This window comes from Zerene cesonia, chromosome 19, assembly GCF_012273895.1.
Source record: "Zerene cesonia ecotype Mississippi chromosome 19, Zerene_cesonia_1.1, whole genome shotgun sequence".
In the NCBI taxonomy this organism is placed as follows: domain Eukaryota; kingdom Metazoa; phylum Arthropoda; class Insecta; order Lepidoptera; family Pieridae; genus Zerene; species Zerene cesonia.
In genome coordinates this window covers 4,258,590-4,272,914 of record NC_052120.1, presented here as the reverse complement: position 1 = coordinate 4,272,914, position 14,325 = coordinate 4,258,590, and the positions used below count along the sequence as shown (strand labels likewise).

Sequence of the window (14,325 nt, the reverse complement as noted above, 5' to 3'; positions counted from 1 at the left end):
GAGGGTTTAGGCCATAATCCACCACGCTGGCCAAGTGCGGGTTGGCAGATGTCGCATGTCGTCGAACTTTTTTATATTGACAATATGATTTATGTTAATAAATTTTGTAATTTACCTGAAGCCTCGTTCATGATTTCTATCTGGAGCGCAGAAAGATACTTTTTCGATGGTTTGATCAACAATGAGCCCCTTTGTTTCCTCTTCGACCACGCGCAGTCCATCCCCACTCACGTGTAGCACTGCTCGGACGGGACGCCGACGCGAATTCTATGAAATATTACGTTTTGTTATAACATTGACTGCTAATTATAGAGCGAAGGATCGGTAAGAAATCCATTACAATTCGATTGCGATTTGGTAGAGAAGAGTCTATGTGAAGCATTTGTCATGGAGTTCAGCATAGCGTAAACCTAAACAGGTAACACAGTTCTGACTGTACTGTAAGATTACCATTTGTAAACATAGAGTTAAAAAAATATATATTCAATATACTTTTGTGAAATATTGGATAGGAAAAACACAATAACATAAAGTATTTAAATGTTAAATTTAGAGCTTAAAATTAAGACTTAATAAACTTTAATCATTGATAAACAATCTTTGATCAGAACATTTGCCCTACTTTTCAAGAATGCTTAATTTGTAAGTAGGAAAATGTTATGAAAAGCCCAGAGACTATAATTAACAATGTATCATTATAACAGCCATTATTATATTATTGTTGCGGAAATATACTTTCTCCATTTCCTTACTATTGTATGTGTCGTGCATTTTCCTTTTTATTGTCAATTTTGCTCAGTCAATGATTTCACTTTGTATTGATTATACATACTTTGATAATTAACATTTTAACAACTGTACAATCATACAATGCTAAAATTAACTATCTATATTTACTACCTAATATGCTCCGAAACTTGAAAACGTGAAATCTTGAAGCTTATTGCTTGGATTCCCTACTTAGATTATTCCCGAGTGACATGGACTGTTTTCAACTGACATGAATAATGTTGAATAATTCATGTCAGTTGAAAACAGTCAATTCATGATGAATTATTCCTTAAGTCTGTGTTAGCATTAGCAATGCGAAAAGTGCTGACCTCGTCATGAACTCGTACAATATAGTACACAGATATAATATCCCATGTGCAAATGGAAACCGCAAGCATAGATATGATATACGATCCACATGCAGGCCAACTTACTCGAAGGACCTTAAGCGCCTCCTCGCACACTTGCATTCCCCGCGACTCGAACACCTCGACGCAGCCGAGGTACTTGACGGGGAACGTGCACGTGCCCGCGCGCACCGCGGCCTCGTCCGCATGCCACTGGTGCGGGCGCGCCGACTCGGGAGGCGAGCCCTTGCGGCGGCGGAACGATTCGCGGAACGAGCGGCGCAAGCGCTCCATGCCGGCGCGCGGCGGTGACAGCGCGGCGCCCGCGCGCGCCCGCCTCAACGAGTTGCGGACTGACGATTTCTGAAATTTATATTTTGTTACATTAGTTCTACATAATCTATACTTCGATATAAATGCTTCGATTCACTAGCATTCCGTGGATAATTTCAGAAACTACCTAAATACAGACTAAAAACAGACTACCTAAAATGGATATCATATCATTATATTGGATTGAGTCATCGTAATTTTGGATTGAGCCACCAGAGATTGTACCACACTGCCATAGAAGATTGGCGTGAAATAGTGCCATGTTAATACTACTATGTTTTGTACGGTACTCGGAGCAGCCGGAGGCCCGCATCCTTTCCTTATATTTCCCAGTTTTGAGATTTTCTCCTTTTAGATTGAATAGGAACAATCCCCTATTTAATCCCTTCTTAATCCCATATCTTTAAAATAGGCAATTTATTTGCATAGACATAGAGCCTCTGGCTTACTATACATCAAATATCATTAATCATTTGCAGTCAATATGAATCGCATATAAAATACATTGTCCAAATACCAAGTTTTGAACAATGCTTTTTTATTCAATAACTCAACAGTAAGACTCGCATTGTCATATTCAACTTTCTGCTACGTGCGATGAGCAAACATAATGAACATGTAGGCGCGATCACCAAATAAAGCTCTCGTTGTGAAACTCATGTGAATGTGAAAGTAATACACAACGATTCTAACGTTAATGAAGTCTGAAATAAAGGCTATATTAGGAGAACGACAGTTGTTTCATGTTAAATATTAACCATAACACACACAAGCTACATTGAAAATTATGTATTGTATTCATCGAAACCTGACGAGATCAATGTAACTGTATGTATATGTATTCTCATTGAGCCTTAGATATAAAATTTCATAAGTATATTAGTTCAAAAATTATGCTGAAATGGTTTATACGATCCGAAAATAATTTTCTGATATCGTAACAGTCAGACTGGATAACTATGTATGTTTATTATAATCCATAATTCATAATATTTTAACCGATTTCCAAAAACGAAACAGAGGAGGTTCTATGTTCGTCTGTCTATAAGTTTTTCTTACTATGTAAATCAATGTTGAAGTTTAAGCACTTCATTTAATTTTGCTTAAGGAATAAATACAATCATCAAATAAATCAACAGAACAAATAAATAAATAATGACCAAAAAATTGAGGACTTAAGGAACATGGACAGAGGGGTAAGTTTATTTCAAACACAGAAATCCAAACAAAATACAAAACACACGATAGGTATCCTGTATTTTGTCTGAACCAATAAATAACCTAAATTTATATATATCATACACATATAGATAACATTGTGAAGATTTTCTAAGAGAGAAGTATGTAACTTTAACTCTTGTTTTTCATATAAACAACCTTAAAACAACAAGTAAACATACATTGATGTCTATACATGTTTCAGATGCCCAAAAAAATACTGATTACTAACATTGGTGCCAAAATATAACACTTGGCTTAAAGGTCGCGTAACGTTACCTATTTATTATCTTCAAAAATATATTTAACTGTCAGCTTCTGCTAAGACTGACAACTGACATTGCGTTAAAAAACTTTTTTTAATTAAACGCTTAACTGACTCATGATTCAATTGAATACGTTTAGAACAAAAAACCATTATTTTTATTATTGTTTACTTGAAAACCAATGTTGTACCAAAATACAAAGTAACCCAGCCAATACATACGTAGCGTTGTTATCTGGGAAGCAAGCTTTTGACTCTGGAGAAAAGCTGGTATAATACAAACATAGGTAAAAATAAAAATATAAATGTAAATCCATATATGATGGGGTATCAATTATGCAGTACCATGAAATTGATTATGGGCAATAATCATAAAAATTTGTTTGATTATTCTGCTAACATAATATTGTGAAAAGCAAAACAGTTAACATTAACTTTCATAATAATAATCTCTAACCACTGATATGCAGGAACAGTGCTATTACACAAGACTTGTAGCTTGAAGGTTATCAATGTAGTGTTTTGTCGAGATGCCAAATATCACAAAATTCGAAATATTAATTTTAAACGCAAAACGCAAGAATTACATAAACCCGTGATTTCATTTTTTTAACGCGATATTTTTTTGTTTACCACGACCTTATCTCACTGCTCTTACTTGTCACATAGTTATTATCACACAGAGATAGCTGACAAACATTTTTATTTCATAAATTAATACAAGTATTAAGTACACCTGTAATTGGGCCATGATAAGATAATATCTATGAATTCGAGTTGGTTTCCATCGTTTTAAAACTTTATAAATCTCGATACTGCGGTTTGAGAGTTGGAAATGGAATAATTTGTGTCATAGGTATAAGAATAGGATGGAATGTTAATAATAAAACTGTACATAAAATATGTTATACTAAAGGCTTATTCGCAAAAACTCCACTCTCGGGAAACATTGTTAATTCTGTTTGAAATAAGGTTACTGGATATTAAAAACGTAGAACTAAATTTTGAAAATAACGGAATTATGAAAATTAATGTACATTCATATATTTGTCAGTATGTCATAATAGTTTATAGTTTTGATTAACAACATACCAGACAGCATTGCAATATATTTTTAAAACAAGTATTCTTAGTTTAGAAGTTTTCCTTGTAACTCCAATCGAAACGATATTTCATATTATATATTACATTGTCTGGATTCGAGTCCAATGTGAATTATGATCGTTGTACATAGTTACTTCGTAGTTTAATACAACGACATCGGGTAATACGCAAGTTAACTGTGTTCAGAATATTAATAAACAAGTCATTGTTCATTAATATTTATAAATCCATTCGAACCATACAACACAAATTATATGTAGATGTTATAAATGTACGCGAATAAGATAAAAACCTTGAAGACTATGCGGGTGTAATGATAGTTCAACATTTAGGTATATTAAATAAAAGAAGTGGCACAAATTGGATTAAATATTTAGTGTTTCAGTATACGTTTGAGTGCAGATTAATCTGCCGCTACGAGAATCACTGCGACCCACATTAAGGGCAGCTGGTTGAACAAAATAGTTAGGATAAAACATTTAAAAAGCTCAACAATTTATATCGGGCTATAGTCACGTGTTTGTTGAAAGAGTATTATTATTGTATACTTATCCACCCTTGTTATTTTAAAAGTAAGATTTAAGAACATGCGTACAATAATAACCGTTTAATATCTCGCATTTGGGTGGGACGTAATACATCTGAAGTTCTGCTCTACTAAGTTTGTTAAGCATATATCTATGTTGCTGTACTTTGTTATAGCAGTATCATAAGCATAAATCTAAATGATGTAAGAACGAAATTTAGTAGTAGGTCAACGAAAAAATATAGTATCTAAGTAATATTCACAGTTTGAAATGGCGATTATTATTAAAACAGTGCCAGGATATAAGTTTATAATATACATATACTAACGACGATAAAAAAAAGTTTTATATATGTAAGTACCGTGCGCTAACCCATTGCGCCACTGGAGCTGCTTACTTTATTTATTCTTTCATTCACATCAGGAACAGACAAAGTATTAAATATGCTAAAAAAACCATTAAAAGAAATTTGCCTACCATCTTTAAATCAGGATTCTGCGCTTGGACATGATCCAGCGGTTCGTGCGGAGACGAGCCCTGATTGCCCATGTTTTCCTAATTTTATTTAAATCAGGTAATATTATTCTTCATCCACTGCAATCACTCACATATCCACATCACAGTTTCGTCTTTCGTTAAACACAGACACAGAGATAAAATAAATTTTCATAACGAGCCTTTGCCACATTCACGTTTACACTGATATTCTTTTGAGGCAGATCAATTCCACTGGTTGCACAATGAGATAATTTCTAAGGAGTTGAAACTTGACAAACATGGCAAACCACGGAACAAACAACACAGTTCCACGGAATGAAGCAGCCTTGATGTCCTGTTCTTGAATTTACTTTGTTTTCCTCCTGCCTAATTACCTAATCACTTTGTAATTTACTAAGAACTTTTAATGACACTTGATTCGTGGGATTCATTTAAAACAGTCCAGTTTCAGATTTATAAAACAAAAATCCCGAAAGATGCATCAAAGATGCGGTAGTCTACAATATGAAATCGTGTGAATTCGTTAACAATAAAAATTTAAAACGGGGGTCAATTTTTCCCACAAACGATGAATAAATGCAGAGGCGCATTGAACCCGGTACCCGGTTCGCGGGGGGAGAGAGGTAGGTAGGTAGCTGGGAACGAGTGCCGATGCCAGCTGAACGTTATTTTTTCCCACAGCATTGTTCTTTGGACCGTAGCATATAGCAATTATTAAATTAAGACACTTTTTAATATACTGGCTTTGCACTATCTCAATATCAATTTAGCACTAACCTACATTTTGACTAGATTATAAAAATGTGTAGAGACGAAGAAAATTAAAGAGAAGCGCGCGCGCCGCGCGTGAGGCGGACAACTTTACTGTCGAATCGGACTGACTGGTCGCACGGCATGCGGCATGCGTGAATCGCGCAAACCCTGCAGCGTGGAGCCCCTTCCGTCCCGTGCCTCGCCCCGCGGTCGACCGGTCCTTTGCATTGTCAAGATTGACGACGAGTGAGATCATCACATAGACAAAAAGCCATCATTTGACTTTAATGATTTCATTACATTAAATTCGGCTTTTAGATTCATAAATTTATTTAATCCGCTTTTTAACTCGTAGACATGAAGTCTTCTCATATATTTTAGGAAGCTTATATGAATCAAGGTTATGAATGGAGTATTCGAATTCTGTGTTTAGCGAGCTATGGAGTAACTATAAGCAAAATGTCAAAGCTCTCAAAGCATCTTTGCAACAGCTGCCATCAGCGCGTGCGAGTGGGACGGACGCAGGTGGTACTGACGAGACCTTATTTTATTGGCATCTTAACATATGACATCATGAATGCATATGTTTCTCTCAAAAACATATTTTTAGATAGTATCTATCTCTGTCTGACACATCTTAGACAGACACCAAAGCATTCAAAAACTGCATTCCGGATAAATTTTAACTCCATGTTGAGTCATAGATTTGAGTCATCACAAAACAGAAAATTCCTACGCTTTTTAGTTAGGTACATTAGGTTAACGTTAGACATAGTTAAGAAACGAACACGTTTGAGATCAAGAGCCGTAACTTTTACCTCTATCTGTGCAATTACTTTTATGTAAGTATTTAAATACTTATAGATAAGTATTACAAAAGCTTAACGTAACTATTTTCTTATATGAGATATTACTAGATACATAAATTGATTCATAGAAATATTAGTTAATTATTTCATCGATGCTCACAGAATTCAATTATAATTTATTGTTTAAATTCTAGTCTAGACATTAAAAATATATGTAGAACACATGAATCGAATCCTGGCTTGCGAAGTGTTTTACATTGTCATTCAAATTGAACTATGAATTTAGCGAAAAGGTTTTTTTCTTTATCTATAGATAAACACTTAAATAAGGAACATTTTCAAAGTGTAGAAAATATCGATCGAATCGAAAACAATTACAAAAGCTTATGCTACCGGTATCGTTTACGAAATATCAAGTTTCAAGGTACTTAGAAGGGGTCATTACAGTTTGTAGAAGCTTTTGTTCTTATAATATGCACTTTGTGTCGTTTGTATTGTACAACATTATTCGTGTTTTACATACACTTCATTTATCCCTTGTTACGATCGAATAACAGAATGAAAACTTCTTTTGAATATTTTTTTTCATGTAGTAAGTATTGCAAATTACAAAACCTAACTAAGTTTAACTTGAAAGTAAATTACTTTTCTATAAAAATAATGAGTACGAACAACGGTTTGCGCTACCATAAAGAAAAGCAATGAGGACAATGACACTGATACGCTTTTAGTAACCATAAAATTACAGTAAATTATTGTCTATTACGCATCCATTTTTTGCAAAGCTTACCCCCGTTATATTATACTTTCTGAAACTTCGATATTTTCCCAAATCGTAGTTTGATCTATGATGGGCTTCATCAATTAAGTCGGTTACGCAATTCAGTACAAGGCCACATACCTATCAACCTATCGGAATTGACGTTCATGATAGGTCATTGAGTTTCATGCGCACCTACGCGAAGTATTACAGAATCCATTTGTGATATGTACCTATCATAATTTTTTGTAACTAATTGATGACAAAATGACAACAATAATTAATTTACTAAAAAAAAGTTGCTAACGTCATAAAATAATATTTGCAGTTAATTTTTATAACGGACGCAGTACTCTTCGAGTTTAGATACTGAACACAACGCTTAATCTTGCATACCAACAGCTAAACAGAGTATGAATAAAAACGTTTAAATTGCAATCACGTTGCTAGTCCACCGGAAATCAAAAAAATATGTGCATAGAATTTCAATAGGTACATCACAAACTTTGATCGCCTCTAGACACAGTAGTCAGCTGTCGCTCCTAATGATAGCATCTACGGTTTAATTACAGATTTTTTTGAAATTGTGTGATCGTTTTTTGTAAATCAAAACGGCGCAATACGGGGAGGAAGCCATGACTGCTTGGACAATGTTCAGCTGGAGAAGATTATACAACGGAAGAGGCATAGAGTGCGTAGAGGAATCGCGTGTGGAACTCCCGGCTGACACGAGACAGCTTGTTTACAACGTCTTTGTTTACTTCAACAGGCGGCCAGGAAGAAGCACTAAAGCCTCTATTACAAAAACAGCAAGAGCCACGATGCTTCCAAGAGATATAGTTGCGGATATAATAAGAGATAAATGCCGAGACTGAACTATCTTAACACGCTTTTCGCCGCTTATGTTATACATAGATATCATCAAATTATGATACCTAAGTGCTTCGCAATTTTCTTATTATTAAACGGTTAGTGGTTCAAAAGTTGGATCTCGTTGCTTCCTCAAAGAGGGCATTTGTTATGTAAGTTTAACTTTTTAGTTATAAGTTATTTCGAAACGGATGAATGTATTGTAATGTTACATAAGTGTTATATTAAACGTAATCATCAGAATATTAATAAAGTAGTATTCTACCAGAAAGATAATAAAATTAAGACACCAATAAATTTATTTTCTACTCAATGGTGGTAAAGTTACGAATCGTTTCGTCTTCTAGGAAATAAAATAAAAATAATAATATTTCCCATAATTCAATATATGGGAACGAATGTGTTTACTATACTTTATTGAGCTAACCATCAACATTTATGTGCATTTTAAAACTTTAAAATATATTGATAATAACTAATATCATATGATCTCATTAATTTGTACTCAGCATTTTATTAAAGTTATTTTACGTAATTACCTTTCTTTTTTGTTGCCAAAGTCTTATGTATTTATTTTTTATACATTTCTTTACACATATTAATAAAAAAATTATAAGGAATTAAATTAATAACAAGATAGGTACTATGAATGAACAATACATGTACATTGTACATATTTCTTTTTTCTATACATAACTATGTACATGTATATGTAGAGAAGTGTTAAATGTGGCTGTTTATAAAAATATTGGCCGAAAGTCAAACAAGTTCCATTGATAAGTCGATGATCTTCTAGTCAGGCGAATTCTGTTTCCACAAATACGAGGTTATTACTGAACAGACAAGCACCCTTTCGTTATTGTATATATAAATATAAGAAACGGTCTAGCTACTTATCGACGTCAGTTTCTTTTATACTATACGTACACTGCATCAAATGCGGAAATTGAAAAATATTTTATATCTCCTTCATTGATGCGCGTTTTCGAAATGTATTATTTAATTTTCATCTCAGGCAATAACTTAACAGTGTACGACAGAGCATTACTATATTCTTGTTTTATATTTTGTTTAAATTAATTTTTAAGAGACATAATTAGGTAGTAGCCCTTGACATTCGTTCACTTCATTTTTGTCGTACTACGTACAAAGTCCTACCCAAACTACTTTTAAGCAGGTCCGGATATGAGAGAGAAAAATGTTACCGTAGCGATATAAGTAAATACATATTGATTCGACGATTTTATGTGTATAGACCTCGAGACTTCCACTCTTCGAGTAAAGATAAGGATTTATAGTATGCAAGTTGATAAATTATTCGATATTCAAACAAAATACCAAGAATAAAAAAATGTATATATTTCAAAAATATTGCAATATCATTTCATTATAATAAAATAATCGGTCTGATTATCTGATCAAAATTCTACTAAAACAATAGGTCTGCATCTTCGTTAAAACTTCAAGTCCCTTGACCTCTACCGGGACAAGGCAAGGGCATTTCAGTGCTAGTATTACGGATTTTTTTTTAATTATATTGTAATTCTCCTACATTGTAAGTGATCTATCTATCGAAACATGTATAACTAGAGGTATCCCTCTAATATTGAACTATGATTCTCCATAACTACTCTATAGAATAATTTGTAGATAAAGAAATGTATGAGCAGATCGAGATATGAAGAAATACATATCAAATTAACTATATATCACATCCTCAAGTAACAACCATCTGAAAAAAAGATTCCACTTTCCCGCTATAACGCTTACCTACTTTGAACCCTTGCAACTACTCGTAAGCATTACGCATTATCGTACACAAAACACATTGCCAGCCCGATTAATATACACATTACAGCACCATCACTAGCATTCACTTTTATGAAATCGCTCCAGGAACGGGAAAAACAATCTTGGAAATGTCCTCTCATACGAACAATAATCATATAACTGTATACGTTCCAATGTCAACTTAATATATTATCATCAATACTACATCGATTAGATGTCCATCGCGTGCCAAATGCGAAGACGCAAGTAGATTTTCATGAAGTGTACGCCACTGATTACTCCAATGCACTGACTATTTCAGGCCAGCGAATACGCCAAGTGAAATACCGGCACATTCTGATTCACACAAGTCGAACGTTTCAACACCTCTGGTATTAATGAAGGTTAAGCCAACTTCTGGTATTACAAAAATATGCTTTGACGCTCAGATAATTTGCTTAAAATTGGTAAAAGATTTTTATTTACACAACATACTGTAATGTCGTATTAAAAGTCTTGTTTAAATTATTTTTAACGCTCTTATATACCATACTATATTCGATTTAAATTAAAAAAAATCTAAAAATTGCATGAGTCTCGTTGATTATTCATCATAAACTCGAATAACGAGTCAATGTAGTCACACGCGAATAATAACAATTATATTAAGGTTCCATTGAGGACATATTTTACTCATTTCACGAATCACAATATTTAATTGAAAACAGTTTTTGCTTTTAAAACAGAATAAATAGGTTTTGATTTTGACGGTCCCAGGTGGAGCCGGGGCAAACAGCTAGTGCATTACAAAAAGATCTTACAAATACACAGACTCTTAACATTGTTCTTTTCTATAAACGGTAGTTGAAGATTTTCTTTACGAACAGTACATACTTTATAACTTTTAAGTCTATCATTTCAAAAAGGCCATTAGGTAACTACCAATTCCGTGGCTCAGCAGCAAATTTATAATGGATAGTTATGTCTCCAGAGCTGAGCCATGAGCTCAAAACAGCATTGGCTCTTACTGGAATGGGAACAATGGTACAAATGTAAGTAAAATTCTGAGAAATGTCATGTCAATGCCAAGTTAAATTCGCAATTTAATGCTCAATCAAACTTTATACTAAACATAATGCGATAACGACTATTTATCTTTAGTCAACAAATGATAAAACCCGAGTTGTAAATACGTTAGCGATCGTGATAAAAATAGTAATACATAGTATATACGATGTAAGATTTCGCCCAAAAAAATTCTAACTTTTTCTTAAATAATAAAATCGATAATCACATATTTTTTAATTATTGGGGTGTGAGTAGCGACGAGATGAAAGCTAGCACACGACACGCATGCTCACTTATTTTATGTAACAATTACTTTTGTATGCAATTGTTTATGTATTTGATATAATATAAGTTGGATAGCAACATGAATCCAACAAAAACGATATAAGTTTTAATTTTGTTTAAGCAAGCATTTTACTTTTCTGTTCGAGCACGCATCAGCTCGCACCAGGTAATGAATGCTACTGTTTCAATCAGTGAGTCGGAGTCGGCAAGCCGGAAGCCCGTATCACTTTTCTTCGCGTTACTATTTCTTCCTTTCATTCCTGCCGTCAACAATTTGCTTCATAATTTACCTCCCAAAAGCGGGCAGTGTTTTTGCCTAGGCGCTACCTCAGCAAATATTCATGGGCGGTGATGATCGATCAACAGGCGAAACACCAGCTCGGTTGCTGCTCTAATATAAAAAAGCTGTTATCCTAAGCTAAGCACAGACATATGCAACAAATCAAAAAGCATTAAAATCTGTACAGTGGTCGAGTTATAAGTGGTGTACCTAAAAATACTTTCTATTATAACGAACTAGCTATTATTTTCGCACGCGTTTAATTCGGAGTAGTTTAATAGATGTTATGGAACATATAATCATGCCTCTTGAATCACTCTATCTATTAAAAAAAACCCATCAAAATCGGTTTTGTAGTTTGAAAAATCTAAGCATGCATACATACATACATACATAGGTGTTTTTACGTGCGTGTGCGGTACGCATATGTTGGTTGGTTGGTTTTTGTATGTATGCTTATATTGTTTTCACAAAAAACTTATTAGACCAATTATTTTACATGATTTGAAAGCTCCATCTTCATCGAGTGAGAGGCTTAATTATATGAACCACAGGCGAAATCGAAATATCATAGATAAATGACGATATTCAATACCTTCTAACACTGCATATCAGTTTGTGTAGTTGTTTGATGTAGACATATCCTTATATATCCTTGATTTGAAACTACGATTATAATTTTTTGGACATGTAGCTGTAGGTCTCTATTCACCAGGCACAGGCTACAGATATGGAAAAATTGTGGCAGCCCATATCTATGCCATAAATAAAAATATTGAATTGAATTATTCCAAATGATTGGTTTTTAATGATTAAATGTTTAAAAATCCAGTTGGAATGGAAGGAATTAGGAATGTTCAAGGATGTTCAAAACAAAAGTATATCTAATATATAAAATTCTCGTGTCACAGTTTTCGTTGCCATACTCCTCCGAAACGGCTTGACCGATCCTTATGAAATATTGTGTGCATATCGGGTATGTTTGAGAATCGGCTAACATCTATTTTTCATACGTCTAAATGATCAGAGTAAGGCAGAACAGCGTTTGCCGGGTGCAGCTAGTAGTATATACTATTATTATTAACGTGTATAATATATAAAGTACAAGTCACTATTCAAGTATCTCTATTTATTTTATCTTAGATAAAAATACATAGGTAACGGAATTTTAAATCAGTTGCTAAAATTTTTATTTTCAGTAGCAAAAATCAAAAGAATATAACTGCAATAACATGACCGTTTAAAACCAGGCTCTAATCACTCCCAATATGTGACAGAATAGACAGACAGATTTAGACATCACCACAACCAAATCCACTTCACATGCTTACCACATGTCTGAACGACCTTGTGCCTATGTCAATTTAATAAATGGGACCTCATAGTAAGTTCAAAAAGAAAATCTGCGTCAGGAAGACCACCACCACCACTATTCCTTAACTAAAGCAAAACAAAGAATGTGTGTGTGTGTGTGTATGAGTGAGCTATTACAGACTATAACATGTTGTGTATGTACCACCAATTATCATGCAGATGATTGATGCGTGTGCCTCAATAATTGGCAGCAAAAAAAATCAAAAAATTAAGAGTGTGAAAGCGTGATACTGTGCTACTGTTAGCACAGTATTAAGCTTGTATAAGCTGTGTGTGGAGTGTATTCTCCTAAGGTAAGTTGTTGTTGTACAGTTAGAAAATAATCACTTGAAGACGAGGATATTTGATCTAAAATTTTGCTTTAATCTTTTTAATATCTCTAATTGAATATGCATTATAAATTATAATACAATGCTTACACAAATAGAATAAAAGAAATTTAAGCAAAGACCCTTTCCGAAATAAGAAGTCAAATCTTCTGCCAGTGAATGCTAAAATTACCAATAAAAATGAAATTATTATTCAATAATAATAGAGAAATAATGGTTCAGTGGTAAGGTCCTTGGACTTCAATAGAAAAGTTGGGGGTTCAATACCAGCTGAGTGTGCAAGATATAAATTGATTTTTAAAATTATATGCACACTATCCACATCACCACTGCTTTAAACTATAACTTATTTCATGTACAAAAATAAAAATGTCTTTACATTGTTCAAATCGAAACTCTTTAGTTTTGCAAACATTTTTTATCCAAAAATAAAGGCAACAGCACAAAAGCAATTAATATTCAACCTTCATGGCTTTGATGTTGAAGGTGTTTGTCAAGTTTACATCATTTAATTTTACAAGTATAATCAATATTCAGAAGAGAAAATAAAAAATATTTATTTTTCTGTTCCTTTTTTCATTTGAGATCGGTAGACTTAGCTTATCATAGTTCTTAAGATATTTTTAATTTTCGAGCATTAAAATTTAAGAATTAAACTGTAAAGATATTCTTGATATATAATAGGTACAATTTAACCCAAAACAAGGGATTAACACTTTCTATAAAATACAAATTTCCCAAACTAAATAGAGTGCCAAAATTGTACTTACCAGTCATAAATTAACAATAGCCGATTTATATCCATGGATTATCCAGTCTGATGATAATGATTTCGAATAAACTAATTCTTCGATCTTTCACCAAAAATGCGATTGGACTTAAGATATTACAAATTATATTACACTCACAACTTTAGAATTTTATCAAAATTAAAATCGTAAAAAAATAATCAAACGTGCTAGTT

General features: G+C 33.4%; 1 protein-coding gene and 1 long non-coding RNA gene across 2 annotated transcripts in view; one reads left to right on the top strand and one right to left on the bottom strand.

Moving 5' to 3' along the window:
- The window catches only part of LOC119834242 (protein numb), a 32,290-nt gene extending 26,360 nt beyond the window's left edge, over positions 1 to 5,930 (bottom strand). Inside the window, exons 1-3 of the mRNA XM_038358577.1 lie at positions 5,043 to 5,930; positions 1,206 to 1,481; positions 116 to 267 (exon numbers count right to left, since the gene is read on the bottom strand). Coding sequence (XP_038214505.1) covers positions 116 to 267; positions 1,206 to 1,481; positions 5,043 to 5,114 — 500 coding nt within the window. The 5' untranslated portion in view covers positions 5,115 to 5,930. The remainder of the gene's footprint in view (positions 1 to 115; positions 268 to 1,205; positions 1,482 to 5,042) is intronic.
- A 543-nt stretch (positions 5,931 to 6,473) lies between these two features.
- LOC119834244 lies at positions 6,474 to 8,504 on the top strand. Its single transcript, XR_005287996.1, has 2 exons — positions 6,474 to 6,658; positions 7,958 to 8,504. It is a non-coding gene; the product is annotated as an uncharacterized LOC119834244 (long non-coding RNA).
- The last annotated feature ends 5,821 nt before the right edge of the window (positions 8,505 to 14,325 follow it).